The 20,174-nt window shown below is 39.3% G+C and overlaps 1 protein-coding gene and 1 long non-coding RNA gene across 3 annotated transcripts in view; one reads left to right on the top strand and one right to left on the bottom strand.

Moving 5' to 3' along the window:
* LOC114904832 overlaps nucleotides 1-8,840 on the bottom strand; it is an 11,183-nt gene extending 2,343 nt beyond the window's left edge. The window contains exon 1 of the long non-coding RNA XR_003796042.1: nucleotides 8,690-8,840. This is a non-coding gene — a long non-coding RNA (uncharacterized LOC114904832). The remainder of the gene's footprint in view (nucleotides 1-8,689) is intronic.
* Nucleotides 8,841-16,566: 7,726 nt separating this feature from the next.
* Nucleotides 16,567-20,174, top strand: part of EPC1 (enhancer of polycomb homolog 1) — a 94,888-nt gene continuing 91,280 nt past the window's right edge. Inside the window, exon 1 of one of the 2 annotated variants that reach the window (XM_029236611.1) lies at nucleotides 16,567-16,876. In XM_029236611.1, coding sequence (XP_029092444.1) covers nucleotides 16,874-16,876 — 3 coding nt within the window. In that variant the 5' untranslated portion in view covers nucleotides 16,567-16,873. The remainder of the gene's footprint in view (nucleotides 16,877-20,174) is intronic. The other variant, XM_029236609.1, reaches the window with a different exon arrangement.

Raw genomic sequence — 20,174 nt, 5'->3', positions numbered from 1 at the left:
GGGGGGCACAGAGGTGGGGGAGATGGATATAAAGATCTGGCTGTAGAAGAGGAACTGCATGTTTTCGTTTCAATTGTTAACAGTTTACAGAACCAGAAGTTAGAACAACATTTATTAACCTTGGGAATGTCTTCAAACTTTTATAAGCTTCAGTATCTTCATCTGAAAATAAAGACAGCAGTGACTGAGCGACCTCAGACCAGCTGATGTGTGGATTGCATACAATTATGCATATAAAGCACCAGGACATACTAGATGCTAAATAAATGTGACTTCCCCACGAAGCCGAAAGAGCTCAGGTCAAGATCTGAATCTTACTAGTTATGTAACCATGGGTCAGTTTATTTGTTTATGCTCAAAGTTTTCCAATATGGACATGAGGCAGATTATAAGAATTCCAAATAAGAAAACAATGCATACATTTTCAGAATCAGAGAAGATATAAATTAGAATAGAAAATCAAGACCAGGGGAGAAAATCTAACATAGCTGTCCACAGCAATAAGTACTCTACAAGTACTAATGTGGACCAGCTACGAAATTAGCTCTGGGCCTCCTAGCAACCCAAAAGAAAATGGGGAAAATGTTCAGTTACAAAATATTCCTTCATTCTCCGTGAGGGAAAAAAATATCAAATGCTCATGGCAAACACGTTTTTCAGGGCATATCACTTCAACTGTCCAAGCTTTAGTCTCCTCATCTTGATAACAACAACAAAAATATCATCTAGCTTCCAGGGTAGACGTTGAAGGCTAAGTAGAATAATATATTTGGAAAAGTTTTCTTATAAACGTGGTGTGGTTTGTAAGTGTTACTATTTTATATACCTTAATTTATCTAATAAAGAAGGCTTCTCACACTGTTGGATCTTCACTTATTTCTGAGCTAAATTTTTTTCTTTTTTTTTTTTTTGCGGTACGCGGGCCTCTCACTGTTGTGTCCCCTCCCGTTGCGGAGCACAGGCTCCAGACGCGCAGGCTCAGCGGCCATGGCTCACGGGCCCAGCCGCTCCACGGCATGTGGGATCTTCCCGGACCGGGGCACGAACCCGTGTCCCCTGCATCGGCAGGCAGACACTCAACCACTGCGCCACCAGGGAAGCCATGAGCTAAATTTTTTTAAAATTTATTTTATTGAAGTACAGTGGATATACAATGTTGTCTTAATTTCTGCGGTACAACAAAGTGACTCAGTTATACGTATATATACACTCTTTTTCATACTCATTTCCATTACGGTTCATCACAGGATATTGACCTCAGTTCCCTGTGCTATACTGTAAGACCTTGTTGTTTATCCATTCTATATATATATATAACAGTTTGCATCTGTTCATCCCAAACTCCCACTCCATCCCTCCTCCCCCACCCCCCCTCCCCCTTGGCAGCCACAAGTCTGTTCTCTGTGTCTGTGAGTCTGTTTCTCTCTCATAGGTATGTTGATTTGTGACATACTTTAGATTCCACATATAAGTGATATCATATGGTATTTGTCTTTCTCTTTCTGACTTACTTCACTTAGCATTCTAATGAGCTAAATTATTTTTACCATAGGAATACCTAGCAGGCCCAGGCACTATACTAATAATTTACATGCATTCAATTACTCCTCAGAATAATAGTAGGTGCCATCATTATCCCTATTCAGATGAAGAAATTGGGGCACAAAGAGGTCGTGCGTTCCCAAGGTTACTCAGAGCTAAGACTGATATCCAGAAATTTGGCCCCGAGTTCATTCTCTTTAACCATCCCGGTCCTCACATGCAACTAGATGTAAACTCCTACTTATAGAGCTTATGTGACTATAAAAAATACCAGTCTAGGGCTTCCCTGGTGGCGCAGTGGTTGAGGGTCCGCCTGCCGATGCAGGGGACACGGGTTCGTGCCCCGGTCCGGGAAGATCCCACATGCCGCGGAGTGGCTGGGCCCGTGAGCCCTGGCCGCTGAGCCTGCGCGTCCGGAGCCTGTGCTCCGCAACGGGAGAGGCCACGACAGTGAGAGGCCCGCGAACCGCAAAAAAATATATCAGGCTATAAAGCGAATATACACCAAGCAATAAAAGCAGAAAGTTTAAAAGTTTAATTTAATGTGACAGATGATATTGTTTTCCTCATCACCAGTTGTAGCATGAATTTCCTTGTCACCAGGTGACGACCAGGTACTGTGAGATGACAATTCTCTATCACTTTTTTTTCATTCAGATCACTGCAAACCATTTATTCCTGCAGCCTGTTGTCATATTATGTGCCCTTCGCTTGGCATAAATGCACCATTTGCATGTTAAATCTGCTTTGGTTCTTTCTCATTAGCTCCCTGATTAAAATAGAACCGCTCAGTGCTAACTGAATTACAAACACAAACCCAAGACTAAACTTGCAGGGTAGCGCTTGGTTATAGGGAAATCATTTAGATGATCCAGAACCTGCTCATATTATCTTTTAAGTTATTATTTAAATGAAAATGAAAAATTTAAAAATTTTCACGGTGAGCTCACAGACACCAGAATCTCCAGTTTGAGAAATCCCACTACAGAATATTCTTTAAAAAGCAGGTGAGCAGATGACTTCTAAATAATCTGATGTTCAATCCTATCCCAGTCTGTTGCCTGACAGGAAGCCCTGGAGCATCTCCAGCTAGTAAGAGTGGAAAGTCTCCCAAGTACCATCCATACTCCTTCAAGGTTCCAGCCCTTTCTCTCTTGTATCCTTGGCTCTCTGGGGCACCTGGAGGTGGGGAATCCAGCTAGAGTGAGTGCTAGTTTGATACAGACCACCGGGGAAAGAGAGGAACAGCAGGAAGAGATACGTCTACAATACATCTCTTCTGATGGTACCAGTAGCCACATGCTGGCCCAAGGGGCTCGGGGGTCCCAAAGGCTCTTTGGGGTTCTTTTGGCAACAGCAAATTCCCGGCATCATAGTCTACTCAGAGTCCCAATCCTAACGGGTTGCAGCTCTCAATGAGAAATCCCACCACAGGGTATTCCTAAAAAAAGCAGGTGACCTGAGGACCTCTCTGCACTTATTGCAACCCTATCCCTGTTAGTTCAGCCCCTATGCCTCAACTTCCCAGGGTGAAAGCTGGTCCAGAAGCACTGCTTCAGGATTGGTTCAAAGCAGAAAAGAATTTAGTCTTGTTTCCAATTGCATGTACCCCTCAGATTATGGTTTGCAAACTCAGGTTTGATGTACTGGTTTCCAAACATGCACAATGGACTCAGCAAACTGGTTTGAAAATACAAACAGCTTAAGATATCTGTTAGTGGACCTTACATTTTAAGACTTGTATGATGACACTGAATATACTGCAACAGTCACTACAGAGAGGCTGAGACAGAGTCCATCATGCCAGCTTCCGGCTTAAAATTACCATAAACAAAGAGCTAATAGCACAGATCTTTACCAGCAGTTCTGAGAGTGAAGTCTGGACCCTAAAATAGAGGGACTCTAACCCACTCTCATGACTACTGAAACCTGATCTTGGCCTCATCAACCTTTTACAATAACTCCTAGAAAAACAATCTCTTTAAAGAACCCTCAGTGAGGATCCATAGAACCCACCTGGCATTTCCTTCTGTTTGTAAAAATAGATAAGAGGTGAATGATGGGGGGTCAAATATTAAGGATGGTGGGACTTCCCTGGTGGCGCAGTGGTTAAGAATCCACCTGCCAGTGCAGGGGACACGGATTTGAGCCCTGGTCCGGGAAGATCCCACATGCTGCGGAGCAACTAAGCCCGTGTGCCACAACTACTGAGCCCACACGCCACAACTACTGAAGCCCACGCACCTAAGCCCGTGCTCTGCAAGGAGAGAAGCCACCACAATGAGAAGCCCGTGCACCGCAACGAAGAGTAGCCCCCGCTTGCCACAAGTAGAGAAAACACAGCAACAAAGACCTAACACAGACAAAAATAAATAAATATATATATATATATATTTCTTTTAAAAATTAAGGATGGTAATATCAAACTTGTCCTATATATGGTAAGAGCAGCCAACAGTTGACTGCCACCAGAGCTGTAGGTTTGTTTTTTTAAAGTTTACATAAAATGACCACATTGCCTGATTTACCCTGTATAATCCAGCCTGTTGTCCCAGTGCAATTATTGACGGTGCCTTTTTTTTTTTTTAATTTTACTGTTTTCTTTTTTGTTGTTTTTTTTAAAAGAAGATGTTGGGGGCAGGAGTTTATTAATTAATTTATTTATTTTTGCTGTGTTGCGTCTTCATTTCTGTGCGAGGGCTTTCTCTAGTTGCGGCAAGCAGGGGCCACTCTTCATCGCGGTGCGCGGGCCTCTCACTGTCGCGGCCTCTCTTGCTGCGGAGCACAGGCTCCAGACGCGCAGGCTCAGTAGTTGTGGCTCACGGGCCTAGTTGCTCCGCGGTACGTGGGATCCTCCCGGACCGGGGTACGAACCCAGGTCCCCTGCATCGGCAGGTGGACCCTCAACCACTGCGCCACCAGGGAAGCCCCCGTTTTCACTCTTGAAAATGTTCTGGGTTTTACTCTATCTGGTCACCCTATCTGGCACCGTCCCATATTATTTTATGCCCCAGCTCCCTCTCTGAACACGTCTTCTCCCTCATCCCCAAGGAATCCCCTATCTTCATTTTTGTCCATTGGCTATCTTTCCCTGTGTTCCAATTGTTCATTGCCCCAAAGTTAGCCCTGTCTTCAACATTCACTCCCATGTAACCCCATTCATTCAGCTCAGATGATCTTGGTAAATGATTAGGAAGCAAAAGAGCAATCTGATTATTTCTTTTAAAGTAGTTTGTACTGGGACTTCCCTGGTGGTCCAGTGGGTGAGACTCCATGCTCCCAATGCAGGGGGCCTGGGTTCCATCCCTGGTGGGGAATTAGATCCCACATGTATGCTGCAACTAAGAGTCCGCATGCTTGCAACTATAGATCCTACGTGCTGCAACTAAGACCCAGAGCAGCCAAAATGGACAAATAAATAAACATTAAAAAAAAAAAGTAGTTTATACTTGAGATTCTACAAATGATTTAGAACCATAGAAGGGACAGTTCTTGCAAAATCTCTGCCCTTTATCAAGGCAGGGTGCAACTGTGTTAATTATGTAATCATTTCTGTCTGAGTTATTTTTGTGACTGCTGTTATATATACTTGTTCAATTATATAATAGGGATCTCTGATTTGGCACCCTTTATTCTGAAAGTTTGCCAACACAAAAAGAAGTACAAGGAAAGACACTGGAAGGAGACCCAGAGAAGCAGGACTGCAAATGGTTAGTATGGTCTTCATTACACATTTCCACCTTTTCCAAATGGCTGGTAATGAGTTTATATTACTTTCACCATCTGGGAAAGAAAATAAATACAATGGAAGAGAATAATATGCAAAAAAGAGTAAAGGTCACTTAGACTATTGCTTATTTTTATCAATAAGAAAATCTGAAAGCTAGATTTGAGATTGGATAATAGTCTGTTGAATATAAATATATATATTTATTTATTTATTTACTTATTTATCTCACATATGTGTCAAATAATGATTCTTTCAATGGTCAAAAGATTGAAATGAATTATCCCACTAGCAATCCAGGTTTGCAAAAACTGTTTCTCTTTTACTAATTACACTTAATTAGCAAAATCAAGGCCCCTGCTTTCCAGTGTAAGGCCCCATAAGGTGTTAACCCAGCCAGACAGGAATAAGCTTTGTAAAAGCACATTTTCTGTAAGAGGTGCTGGTCTCTTCACCACCTACTCTGAGCACCAGAATTTTGATTGCAGTTGTCAGTTGAGAGTTCCTCAGTCCCCAAATCTAACTTATGATGGTGCCTATCGTGTTCTCTTAATGCTATACAATATAGACAGTAGGATCCATTAAGAATAACTGACCAAATATTAAGATACAATAAACCCCCTGTGTAGATTCTGTCGTTAACATCCACCCTACTCCCTCCGCAGGAAGGACTCATAAGAATTCTTAGCTAGATAGAGCTAGGGAAATAATTTACAACTTGATCCTATTAAATTGCTCTTCCTTTGTCATCCTAGGCCTGAATTATTTGCTGATGCTTTTTTTATTCCAATAAATGATTCATGTTCCATGACAGTGAATGGTCTTTCTTGTATGGAAGCTGTAGTGATCTCTTACAGAAAATTCTCGTCTCTCTCTCTATGATTGTCCAGGTTCATACTTTAATCCAGAGGCTTTACCAACTGTGTTTCTATTGCTACAGCTATTCCAGTCCCTTTTTGACCTCATAAATCCATGCAATGCTGAAATATTTTTAGTAAGTAAGACATTTTTTTGAAGAGTAGTTGATTTACAATATTATATTCGTTTCAGGTGTACAACATAGTGATTTGACATTTTTATAGATTGTACTCAATTTAAAGTTATTACAAAATAATGGCTATATTTCCCTGTGCTGTACAATATATCCTTGTTGCTTATTTATTTTATACACAGTAGTTTGTGTCTCTTAATCCCTTACCTTTATCTTGCCCCTCCTCCCTTCCCTCTCTCCACGGTAACCACTAGTTTGTTCTCTATATCTGTGAGTACGTTTCTGTTTTGTTATATTCATTCATTAAAAAAAATTTTTTTAGATTCCACATATGAGTGATATCATACAGTATTTGTCTTACTCTGATTTATTTCAGTAAGCATAATACCCTCTAGGTCCATCCACCTTGCTGCAAATGACAGATGTCTTTTTTTTATGGCTGAATAATATTCCATTGTGTGTATATCGCATCTTCTTTATCCATTCATCTATTTTTGGACACTTAGGTTGCTTCCATATGTTGGCTATTGTAAATAGTGCTGCCATGAACATTGGGGTGCATGGGTCTTTTCAAAATACTGTTTTAATTTTCTTTGGCTATATACCCAGGAGTGGAATTGCTGGATCATATGGTAGTTCTATCTTTTAATTTTTGAAAAACCTCCATACTGTTCTCCATAGTGGCTGCACCAATTTACATTCCCACCAACAGTGCACAAAGGTTCCCTTTTCTCCACACCCTGGCCAACATTTGTTATTTGTAGACTTTTTGATGATAGCAATTCTGACGTGTGTGAGGTGATATCTCACTGTGGTTTTGATTTGCATTTCTCTGATGATAAGCAATGCTGAAGTTTTAAGCAGTATGGTCTCTGTCAATGTATGATTTTTTTTTCTCATCAGTAACCTGCAGTCCAGGGTGGGGTGGGGCAGTCAGGGAGGGAGTTCTAGACAGTCCAGTTTTTTAACAGCAAAAAGAATAACTTTCATATTGAATACTAGATGAAAAATTCCTTTGCCGTGTTTGTACTGTGATACTTCCAATACCATATACTACAAAAAAACTCCAACCTGGGGTTTTGCTGTTTAACCACTTCACTAGGTCCACAATAGGTCAGTTACCACAGAGCCTAGAATTCTGATAAGCCATACAGGAATAAGAAATCTGAGTGGCCCAAGACTTAGGGTTCATAAAATGAAGATGACTGCTGCTGATGGAGACATGTGCGTTGCTCTTAAAGAAGCATATAAGAAAAGGAATATTCAGAGAGGGAGTAGTGATGGAATATGTGGCTCTAGGACACTGTGTCAGCAACGTGGTTACAGGGAAACAAGTAGAAATGTAAGCTAACCATTTTTTAAAATTAATTAATTAATTTTTTTGCCTGCGTCGGGGTCTTAGTTGTGGCACGTGGGATCTTCGTTGCGGCATGTGGGATCTTTTTGTTGTGGCGCAGGGGCTTCTCTCTAGTTGTGGCACATGGGATCCAGAGCGCATGGGCGTTGTAGTTTGTGGCACACGGGCTCTCTAGTTGAGGTGCACGGGCTCAGCAGTTGTGGCATGTGGGCTTAGTTTCCCCAAAGCGTGTGGGATCTTACTTCCCCGACCAGGGATCGAACTCTCATCCCCTGTAATGGAAGGCGGATTCTTAACCACTGGACCACCAGGGAAATCCCAAGAGAACCATCTTTTTTTTTTTTTTTTGAGAACCATCTTTAAATGAGAGAAATGGGTACTTGTCTTAGGCACTTGGATCAAAGAGATTATTGAATATTTTTTAAAAGAATTGTATCTGTCCAGCTCTTTTACAGTGTCTATATTCAAATTATCAGATCCCACTGAGACAGGAGGGAAGGGGGTAGGGCACAACCCTTAAAGAATGACACAGCCATTGAGAAAAATTGGATACAACAAAAAGTGGTCTGAACAAATTAGGCCCAAGATGGCGGAAGTTTCGATTTCCTGCGGAACTTAAGCCTCATTATACGCTCATTGCAACACATCAGCACCTAAATGACACACCACAGGCACCATGATGGTTCCAAGGCTGATGATAAAAGGCCAAAAAGTGGGCAGTGGCCCAATTCCTGGAAATCCCCGCCCCTTCTCCAGAATAGTTGGAATACTCCTCCCACGCATTAGCCTGTGGAATTACAAAGCGCATAAAAACTAACGATCCCATATTTCAGGGCCGGTCTCACCTTCTGAGACAGGCTGCACTCTGTCTATGGAGTGTGTTTCTCTCTCAGTAAACCTGCTTTCACTTTGCTATGGCTCTCGCCCTTGAACTCTTTCCTGCACGAAGCGGAGGGCCCTCACTTGGCGGCCCACCCCAGGGGCTCACGTGAGACCTGGGACAGGACCATCCTTTCGTGCCCCGTTATCCTGCAAACTCTTTGCAAATGATACTAATAAATCCACTTCTTACCTATCAATCACTTTGCCTCTTGCTGAATTCCTTCTTCACCAAGACATAAAGGACCTAAGCTTCAGTTAAGTCCTGACGCCAGGCGAGTGATTTTAATTAAAAGACGGTGGGTGGGTTCGAGTCCCAGCCCATGGGTTCAAGTCGGAAACTGAGTTTTGGCTGGTTTCAAATCCCATCTGAGGCATTCGGTTTCAGTTTCACCTTCACTCTGTTACACATTAAAATGGCTTTCTTTAATTAAGGGATAACATACAATAAAACACATTCAGTGCACACATCAACGTACAGCTCAATCATTTTTACATATATGATATACGTGTACATATATGACACATACATCGACATAGATAAATTCATATCTCATAACTATGTAATCACAACCCAGATTAAGACAGATTTCTTGCATTCCCTAAAGTCCCCTCATTCTCCTTCTCAGCCTGGTACTACAAAGCATTTAAAAAGTAGATGAGTATAGGGACTTGCCTGGTGGTCCAGTGGTTAAGGCTCCACACTTCCACTGCAGGGGGTATGGGTTCGATCCCTGGTTGGGGAACTAAGATCCCACGTGCTGTGCAGCACGGCCAAAAAATGGAAAAAAAAAAAAGTAGATGAATTTAACAGAGAAGATACTTTGAAGATTACTCACACTAATTGTACTAGGAATAGCATTTAGTTATGAGGAAGATACCCCACAAAGCAGTGCTTTAAACAAATTGGTGGTTTTCTTTTTTTTTTCTCTCATGTAAAAAAAGATGCAGATCGTAGGAAGGCTCCAGAGAGCCTAGCTTCCTTCTTTCTGTTCAGCTACCCTTGGCCTTGAGCTCTCCTCCCGGTTGTCAAATTAGAGCTCCTGACTTCACCCAGGTGTGGTGACCACACTCCCAGCAGGAAGAGGGCGAAGGTGATGAGCAAAAGGCACCTCCCGCTGAGTCAGCCCCCTTCACAGGCTTTCTCAGAAGCTCAACCAATGGACCTCTGATTAAACCCCACTGTTTAAACCTGTGTGGGAAACACAGGTCTGGGTGGCAAATCCAATATAAAATCCAATTTTAGGGCCTCCCCTGGTGGCGCAGTGGTTGAGAGTCCGCCTGCCGATGCAGGGGTATGCGGGTTCGTGCCTCGGTCCGGGAAGATCCCACTATGCCACGGAGTGGCTGTGCCCGTGAGCCATGGCCGCTGAGCCTGCGCGTCCGGAGCCTGTGCTCCACAACGGAAGAGGCCACAGCGGTGAGAGGCCCGCGTACCGCAAAAAAAAAGAAAAAATCCAATTTTATTAGGAAGAAAGAAAGGGAGGATGGATATTGGTTAGTCAGTGAGCAGTCTCGGCCATACTGATGGTCTACAAACTGCTCCCGGGAATGACCCTTCTAGAAAATGCCACTTGGCTTGCAGTGGATGAATGCGATCTAAAGTCATCCCACAATGGGCAAAGAGATTTAAAGTAAACACTCTTAGCCTCTCTGCCAGAGACATATTCAAACATTTGGGAAAGAAAAGGTCTGGTGAGGTGCTGCTTTAAAATACTTTGCCAAAAAGGCATAACTTTCACTATTCCTTTTTTTTTTTCTAAATTGAAGTATAGTTGATTTACAATGTTGCGTTAGCTTCTTCTGTACAGCAAAGTGAATCTCACTATTCTTAAGGAAAATATGAGGAAAATCATAGGGGGTAAAATTTAGAGGATTTGTCCAAGACCGAACAAATAACTAAAGTAATTTGTTAGTACAGAGTACATTCATTTATTAGGGCCCACAAATGGAAATCTGACCATTTCCAAACTGTAATTTTGTTTATTTATTTCTTTTTATTGGATATGTTTCCCTGTGCTATACAGTACGACCTTGTTGTTTTGTAACTCTGTTTATAATCATTAGGATTATGAGCTTTGATTTAAGCTAAGAATATCTTTTTTTGTCATTTTATTTATTTATTTATATTTTTTCTTCCAGTTTTATTGAGATATAATTGACACACAGCACTGTATAAGTTTAAGGTGTATAGCAAAATGACTTGACTTACATGCATCATGAAATGATTACACAGTAATTTTAGTGAACGAACATCCATCTTCTATAAATACAAAATAAATAATAGAAAATATTTTTTCCCTTGTGATGAGAACTCAGGATTTACTCTCTTAATTTGCCTGCCACATGGGTCTGTATTAAGCAATCTGGCAGGTAGTATTCTCATGTTTAGCTTCCCCTTCCAGATATTTTTTCCCTTCTCTGAAATCATAGTCCTTTATAGCATTATTTCAGATAGACAGAATTACTTTTGAACTCTTTTTTTTTTTTTTTTTTTTTTGCGGTACGCGGGCCTCTCACTGTTGTGGCCTCTCCCGTTGCGGAGCACAGGCTCCGGACGCGCAGGCTCAGCGGCCATGGCTCACGGGTCCAGCCGCTCCGCGGCATGTGGGATCTTCCCGGACCGGGGCACGAACCCACGTCCCCTGCATCGGCAGGCGGACTCTCAACCACTGCGCCACCGGGGAGGCCCTGAACTCTTTTTCTTTTAACATAATTTTTTTCAAAGCTCTTACTGAGAGAGCCAACTTTTGGTTTGGCTCAACCCTCCTGAAAATAATAAAATTTAATATTCCACCTATAAATATCTACCACACATGAAAATATTCACTGTTCTAGGCCAGACTCAGGTAGGAAACATACAATTTGATTCTTAAAATATGGAAACCCTTGACAAAAGTTTTAAAGGGTCATAAGAATATTTTTTTAAGAAACAACTGGAATGGGATTAAAGTCCACGGTTGCACAATCCCTTATCCACAGTCAAAGATTCTCCAAATCTTTGAAAACTGCAAGCTTCCTCAAAAGTTGTAGTATCTGTTTGGTGACAGAAGCTGACCTGATCTAATATAGGGCTTCCTATGGTCTGCCTTTACCCCATTTAGTGTGACCGATCACATATTTCATTACAATCTATTATTTTATTTGATTATGGGGTGATTATGATAATGCATCTATTACTATTTTTTAATTATTTTAAAAATCTGAGTTCCAAAACAAATCTTGCTTCCCCACACAGTTCTGAGAGGTAGAGATCTTAAAAACTGCGTTACCTAATTGGTTCACAATTTGATTTGTTTAGAGATTCCTATTACTATCAAAGCTCATTCAAGGGATTACATATCATTGATTTGACCTACTTTTAAAGTCTAAGAACCTGCTGTTCTAAGTCTTGGAATCTGAGAAATTGAACACATTGTTTCTGCCCATGTGTGCATAGGATTCTGTTTGCTAACAACCAGTTAGTAAATTCAAAAACAATAACTGTTTTTATTCCAACTATATGAGTTAAATTCTAGCTTTAATAATGCTTTGCCTCATTTGTTTAAAAAGAAGTGTTAATTGAGCTTCGTTCAACTGATATGAAATGTGAGGTTTTTTGAATAAAAAATACCAGAATTGACACTATTAAAGAGAAGCACAAAACTGAGGCACACAGTTGCCTTAATTCTTCCTTTCGGTTTTACTAGTAATGTGTATGGTCTTAGATATTTGTTTCTTGCTCATGTTTCTTTATGAACATAGTCATAATCAATGTCTATAACAATGCAAATGAAGTGTGGGTTTTTAAAAATATAATACCAAAACACCGTGATACAGCTATGTAAATTCAAAATTAGCGTGGAGGTTTTTTTTGTCACTTCACCACAGCTTCCCTGGATCTTACCCACACTGAAGCCTTCAAACTCTCAAATTCCAACATTTTACTCTCTAAATAAGATTCACTTTCTTCAATGTGGAACTCCTCTCTGTAACTTAAAAACTTCGGCAGGATGTCACTCCATTTCTGACCTCCTCCGATGTCATTTTCCCTTTCTCTCAACATGCTGCAGGGCCATTGAGCTCATTTTACTTCCTGGAATACTCCAAGCTCCACTCTGCCTCAGAGCCTTTGCACACGCTGTAACCACTTCCGGGTCTGCTATTTCTCATGCATTTTTCTTCTCACCCTTTGGCTCCTTCTCTTCCTTCAAGTCTATCATCAATGCCATGTTCTTAGAAATAACTTTCCTTATCCTCTTATCTATGTCTTTCCCTCCCTGTTATTCTGGAAGATTGCACTCTGTTTATTTCTTAGTAGCAATTATAATTTGCAATTATGTATTTGTTTACTTGCTTGCTTCTCTGTGTTCCCATGAGACTGTGAGCTTCATGAAGGAGAGGAACTTTCTGCTTGTCCATTAATGTGTATGTAGCACCAAGCATCACACCTGGCACACCCTAAGCTCTCAAGAACTATTTGAATAAACAACATGAGAATAATTTATCCTATGTCTTTCAGTGATAATTTTTCCAAAACATCTCACTCTACATTTGACTTTTACCAAAACAAAAGATGCTCAGATCACGTCTATAATGAATATTGTCTCAAAAACTCTGAAGAAAATTCTGCCTTTGGGAAGTGCATAACTTGAAATATGCGTATTGTGGAAAATGCATAGAATATTCTAATCTACAGGTAATAAAAGTATATATGGACATGCACATCCATATACTTATATATAGATGTACATACATACTTACATGTATAACTGTATATATATATACATATATGAATCTCGTGCATATGTAAGGGTGGGGGAAGGGATGGGAGAGAAAAGGACAGAGCTGGGGAGGTGGATAGACAAAATAGTATATAGTGAAAATGGCCCCTAGCAATTTTTTTTTTCTGTTGGAAGGACAACTGCGTAAAAATTTCTCAAGAATTGTAATCTACTCTCTTCACTAGATGACTTCTTAACGATGTTTTCCTGACTGATCACATAAATGTCGTTGAAATCGACTCTAGTCAGGTAACTACTGATGAGATTACAGAATAAAACGTTCGAAAAATGTCCTGGTTTAGACAATAAATTGTATAGTCACCCTAGCTATTGCTCTCTAAGAATGTTACCTATTTTTTTTTAACATCTCTATTGGAGTATAATTGCTTTACAATGGTGTGTTAGTTTCTGCTTTATAACAAAGTGAATCAGTTATACATATACGTATGTTCCCATATCTCTTCCCTCTTGCATCTCCCTCCCTCCCACCTTCCCTATCCCACCCCTCTAGTTGGTCACAAAGCACTGAGCTGATTTCCCTGTGCTATGCGGCTGCTTCCCACTAGCTATCTAATTTTACATTTGGTAGTGTATATATGTCCATGCCACTCTCTCACTTTGTCACAGCTTACCCTTCCCCCTCCCCATATCCTCAAGTGCATGCTATAGTAGGTCTGTGTCTTTATTCCCACCTTGCCCCTAGGTTCTTCATGACCTTTTTTTTTTTTTCCCTTAGATTCCATATATATGTGTTAGCATACAGTATTTTTCTCTTTCTGACTTACTTCACTCTGTATGACAGACTCTAGGTCCCTCCATCTCACTACAAATAACTCAATTTCGTTTCTTTTTATGGCTGGGTAATATTCCACTGTATATATGTGCCACATCTTCTTTATCCATTCATCTGTTGATGGACACTTAGGTTGCTTCCATGTCCTGGTTATTGTAAATAGAGCTGCAATGAACATTTTGGTACATGACTCTTTTTGAATTATGGTTTTCTCAGCGTATATGCCCAGTAGTGGGATTGCTGGGTCGTATGGTAGAAAAATGGAGCTGGAGGAATCAGGCTCCCTGACTTCAGACTATACTACAAAGCTACAGTAATCAAGACAGTATGGTACTGGCACAAAAGCAGAAATATAGCTCAATAAAACAGGATAGAAAGCCCAGAGATAAACCCATGCACGTATGGTCACCTTATCTTTGATAAAGGAGGCAAGAATATACAGTGGAGAAAAGACAGCCTCTTCAATAAGTGGTGCTGGGAAAACTGGACAGGTACATGTAAAAGTATGAAATTAGAACACTCCCTAATACCATACACAAAAATAAACTCAAAATGGATTAAAGACCTAAATGTAAGGCCAGACACTATCAAACTCTTAGAGGAAAACATAGGCAGAACACTCTATGACATAAATCACAGCAAGATCCTTTTTGACCCACCTCCTAGAGAAATGGAAATAAAAACAAAAATAAACAAATGGGACCTAATGAAACTTCAAAGCTTTTGCACGGCAAAGGAAACCATAAACAAGATGAAAAGACAACCCTCAGAATGGGAGAAAATATTTGCAAATGAAGCAACTGACAAAGGATTAATCTCCAAAATTTACAAGCCGCTCATGCAGCTCAATAACAAAAAAACAAACAGCCCAATCCGAAAATGGGCAGAAGACCTAAATAGACATTTCTCCAAAGAAGATATACAGATTGCCAACAGACACATGAAAGGATGCTCAACATCATTAATCATTAGAGAAATGCAAATCAAAACTACAATGAGATATCATGTCACACCAGTCAGAATGGGCATCATCAGAAAATCTACAAGCAACAAATGCTGGAGAGGGTGTGGAGAAAAGGGAACCCTCTTGCACTGTGGTGGGAATGTAAACTGATACAGCCACTATGGAGAACAGTATGGAGGTGCCTTAAAAAACTACAAATAGAAGAATGTTACCTATTAAATGCCAGGTGAGAATAGGGATACCAGACCGAGGGTGCGTGTGTGTGTGTGTGTGTGTGTGTGTGTGTGTGTATGGGGTTGGGGGAGGGATATGTAGAATGCAGGCACTTGCCCACTCCTTTCTTCAGCCGATTTCTTTAAACCCGGTTCTACCCTTGGCTCACTAGAAATTTAGTTGGCAAAGAATTTTATACCGAATGTGTTCAATTAACACATGTATGCAGTATTTGACATATTTCCATATTTGCTGACTTTTGTGGCTTTACATTTGCAATCAATCATAGCCTAACATTCATTTAACGTTAATCCTTTTTTAAAGTTTTCAACTTCGTTTTTATTTAAAAGCCCAGTTGCAACCACCAAATACCTGACTCAGCTCACTGCTAGACACAGAGCGTCAAATTTCCCAGCCCACTTAATTTGAAAGCCTGCCAAGATAGGTGAAAGGCCTTATAAATATGTAAAACAGGAAGTTCAAATTACAGTCAAGTAAATCTCTAGTGATTGATGTTCTTTTCAAAACAGTTTTTTAAAGGAACTAATGAAAAGCAGCACATTTCTAAGACACCCCCATCCCCCCGCCCCAGACCCCCAAGGCTTCACCGGAGTTCAGCCTGGACAATGTACTTTTAGTACTGTATTTATTTTGGATTTTTACCACTTCCTGGAGGCCTGGAGGAGCCACAGTGGGAGGATCCAAAAAAACTCAGTACCACAGCCATTTTGTTTGCAAGGCAGACTGGTAGAATTCTATCAGCCGGCAGACGTTTCTGAAACAATTTTTAAGAAGGAAAAAAAAAAAAGTATGCCTATTGTTTGTAATGTAGCCGCTAAAAAGCATTATTTTATTTTTATTTTCTTTACAAATGGAAGTTGTTGTGGCTAAGCAATTTTATTTTATTTTATTTTTTCCAAGGAGTTAAAGCTGCAGACGACATTAATTTTGTGCAAGACTTCTTTAGGTACCTTCAGGACGTCCAATGGAAAAAAAAAAAAAATGTTTGACGGGAATCATTTTTCACTGGCTACATTGGTATCCAAATTAGACATCGATGTCGGTGAATGACCATCTGCTTAAGAAAAGCATGCTATTCCCTAAAAACCCACATGCAAGAAATAAGAGCGTTGCCGGATCGTCAAAGGGACATTTTCCTGAGCTCACGGGCGGTCGTGGGCGCTATTGTTTTGCAGTGTCACTTCGTAGCGAGCTCAGACTTTGTCATTTGGGGGGCTGTGTGTTTAAAAGCCCAGTGTAAAATGGCACTCACACTGCATTTTTTTCCGAGCTGCAGGAGGCGGGAGGAGAGGGGGACACTGGCCTCCCAGCCAATCAGGGCCTGCCTGCTTGCCATCGCAAAGTTGTTAACCCCAGAGTCTTCTAAGGCTGCCTCGGCCTCCTCTGCTTTTAATCTTCCGCGGATATTTCTCCGATTTCTCCCAAACGCCCACAGATCCTTGAGAAGCCACCGCGAGCAGCCACCGATCAGGGAAGAAAGTATGACTTTATATTTACCCAATATTGTGAAGATGTTGGAAGATCCGTGTGCCGCCTGGAGGCTGTTGTTTCTAGGGACACAAGTGTCCAGCCTATATTGTTACAATTCTTTTTCCAGAACTGGCTTCTTCTTCGCCTCCGCTGATGGTAAGTTTGTAATTTTAAACATTTATGTCATTACATCTTTGAACGAGCCGCCAGCTAAGAAGGATTTTCATTGTGTTTCTTCTAACAAAACCAATCTTTGTATTTTTCTTTAGCTTTGATCTCTGCACATTTCCAGCTAATCTTGTCTGGCTAATTTTTACCAGAAGAAAAGAAAAATTAGTGTTTTTTTTTTTTTTAACCCCATGACTAAAGCTAAATATTTATGATATAAATTATACCTTAATTACTGTGAGCTAAGGGAAACTCAGCTATTTCAAGATGGACTTGTTTTGTGCCAGCATGTTGGTAATGCCAAATATGTGCATATCCTCCTTATAAAAATGATGTATTACCTAATTTGTCCAGGACTAAATGATTAGCAGGCAAACTATGGATGTAGTTTGGTTTGAAATAGGCCTATTGTGGTTTTCTTGATGGATTACTTGGATACAAACTACAGAAAAGCTGCCCTTGGTATAATGAAGGTGGAGATTGACATAACCGGGTTTATATTAAGTTATGGCTGTTACTAAATAGTGGATCTTTTATTTGCTGATCAGATCTAAACTTGTGTTCCATGATAGTAATTCTCTGAGGCTCCTCATTAGATAATCTTTGCAGATCTATCTTGTTTTTTCTCCAAAAATGTATATTTGGGAGACATTTTGTAATTTTGGGCATTTTTCTAATTTTTTTTTTCTCTTTTTGCACACGGTGGGCGATCTTTTTTGTTTTGCATGGATCTGTGCTGGTGGCGCTGTATAGCTCTCAACAATTTACGTCAGTTTCACTAAAAGAAAAAAGGAGGAAAAAAAAAAGAGGTGGGGCAAGATTTGATCTATTATCCTCTCCCTTTATTTCCTAAAAGAAAGTTCAATTTGGTCAGAGGAAATTATTCAGTTGTATTAGTTTAATGTTTTCTGTGAACTGTGAAGGGTGAGAACAGACACGTCGTCACAGCCCGTCCGGGGAGCAGCAGGGCCGAGCATGCAGTTTGCAGTTGTGTTTTTTCTGATCTGATTATCTCTAGATCAGAAAATTTTCAATAGTAAGCTGTCAGCTTACCCTCTCTTTCCTCAGTAACATTTTGCATTTTCCTTCTATTACAATATCATCCATTGCTAATGTCTTCAATTGAACAAAACGTTTTGCGTTTTAGCTCACTGAACGTTGTAAAAGTTGAATTTCATTTTGAACCTAGGAATTTCTTTAATAACTATTCTAAGTTTCTCCTGGGAATTTTCTAGGAGTTTGACATATAAGAATGCCTACATTGTTGTTTGTTTTATTTTGAAGTGATACTTCAGTTGGATTTATGTACATCCTTGCTTTAAAAAGAGCAAATATTTTGGAATAGGATAATTTTTTTAAGAATGTGGATACAACTGCTTTTAACTTTAAAAATATTGGTATTTGTATATTTAAATGCAGGGTAAATCTTTTCCATCTTTGTTCTTATTGGGAGTTATCTGATTAGAGAATATGGGATTTAGGCCCAAAGCCTCCCAAGAACAAAAATGTATATTATGATATGACATAGTTTTTACTGGTCTCTGTGAACATTTTAGTTGTTTATGAAGATAGTAAGTATGTCCTTAATTGAAAAAGAAAGTGGGAGAAATCAGTCATTGTACCTAAAAACACATCATTTTGCCAAATAAAACAAACAAAAAAACTGAAATAGTATCCTAAACCACCTTTTCATGATTGTAGAGATGATTTCTTGAGTAAAAATTTCTGGAGTTATTATTAAGTGTTGTTATTCACTTTGAAATATGTAAATACTCATTTCACTAATCATTAAAATTTTGAAGTAAAAGAATGTGTGAAAATGACTAGGAATAGTATTTCCAATTTTTGTGTCCCTATAATTTACTTATCTGTGTAGGACCCTTTCCTTGAACTTCAAAAAAAATTATATATTATGCCTATATTTTGTTTATACTCTGCTATAAAAATTTGAAAATGTTCACTGTAACATTTTATCTCTTCATAAAATTTAAATGCCGCCATCAAGACTGGTTTTGACATTATAGATTATTTATAGAATGAAATACTGCAGGTGTAAATATATTATCTAACCCCCTGATTGTGCTGGAGTTTAGTTCCCCGAAGTTAATCTACTGAATAAAATATACTGCCCAATATGTTTATTGCTAAAATATTCTGTTATTCATCTGGTGACGTTTTTCATTTTAATTTGTGAAAACTAAAAATGTTTATATAATGTAGCCCCTCTTTTAAAAACAGACTGATGCTGTGAAGTCCATATGTAGCTATGTATGCAATGTTCTTTGTTCTCCTATATCATTGACTATTACATCATTGATTATGAGTAACCATTATAGTTACATCTTCACTTTTTAAAATCACCCATAGATATTTATGTTAAAGATATTCTTCTATCTGTGACTCTTGCATCACTAAATAAGGAGGTTTAAACCTATGAGGCAAAAACAACTCATTGTTTTATATTATTCTCCATTTTTAAATCCACCTTGGGCTTCATTTTAGCTCTTGATTCTTTGGACGTTAATTTTTTTTTTTTTTTATTGACAACATTTTGTAGGCATTTAGTTTGAGTTTGGTGAGATTATGATTAGAATGATTATAATAAACTATGTTTTATCAGAAAAAAATCTTTATTTATTAAATTTGGTGTACAGGGAACTAACTCAGTTTTTCATAGTAACAGTTGCTAGATCATGAACAATAAAGAATTATTTTTTTAATCTTGAAATGTCATTTCAGTCAACAATTACACACTTATTTTTTTCTTGCACACCTTTTTATCAGAGATAGTAGCAAGTAGCAAAATTGACTATGTTAAAATATCGTTATCATTTTTTTCACCCTGCCCATCCCTCTGAGGGAGGGGGAGGGGTCAATGAGTAGTGAAATGGCCAAAAAACAGTTTGCAGAAAGAAGAAATAAATAATGCCAAAGACACGGAAAATCTGTAAATCAAATTCCAAACAATAAACCTCAGAAATATGAACTTGAAATTATGAGCTTGGTCAATAATGGAAATAAACTGAAAATTTTATTAAGACTTCATTTAATGAACCAACATAATTTCCTAATTTATTAATTTGTATGCATTAGTATTGCTAAAGATTGGGGAAATTTTCAGGTTAGCAAACCTATTAGGAAAGATGAAGTAACAAAGGGAAGAAACATTTGCAGTGATAGCAAGATGACATCATAAAATGCTGAAAATATCAATATTAGCCAGAACCAATCTAATACACCTTGGAATAAACTTTTTTAAAAGAAGGAAAGATAGCTAAAAATTTTG

Source organism: Monodon monoceros, unplaced genomic scaffold (assembly GCF_005190385.1).
Source record: "Monodon monoceros isolate NGI ecotype Baffin Bay Population unplaced genomic scaffold, NGI_Narwhal_1 Super_Scaffold_21, whole genome shotgun sequence".
Taxonomy (NCBI): Eukaryota; Metazoa; Chordata; class Mammalia; order Artiodactyla; family Monodontidae; genus Monodon; species Monodon monoceros.
This window is presented reverse-complemented; position numbering and strand designations above follow the sequence as displayed.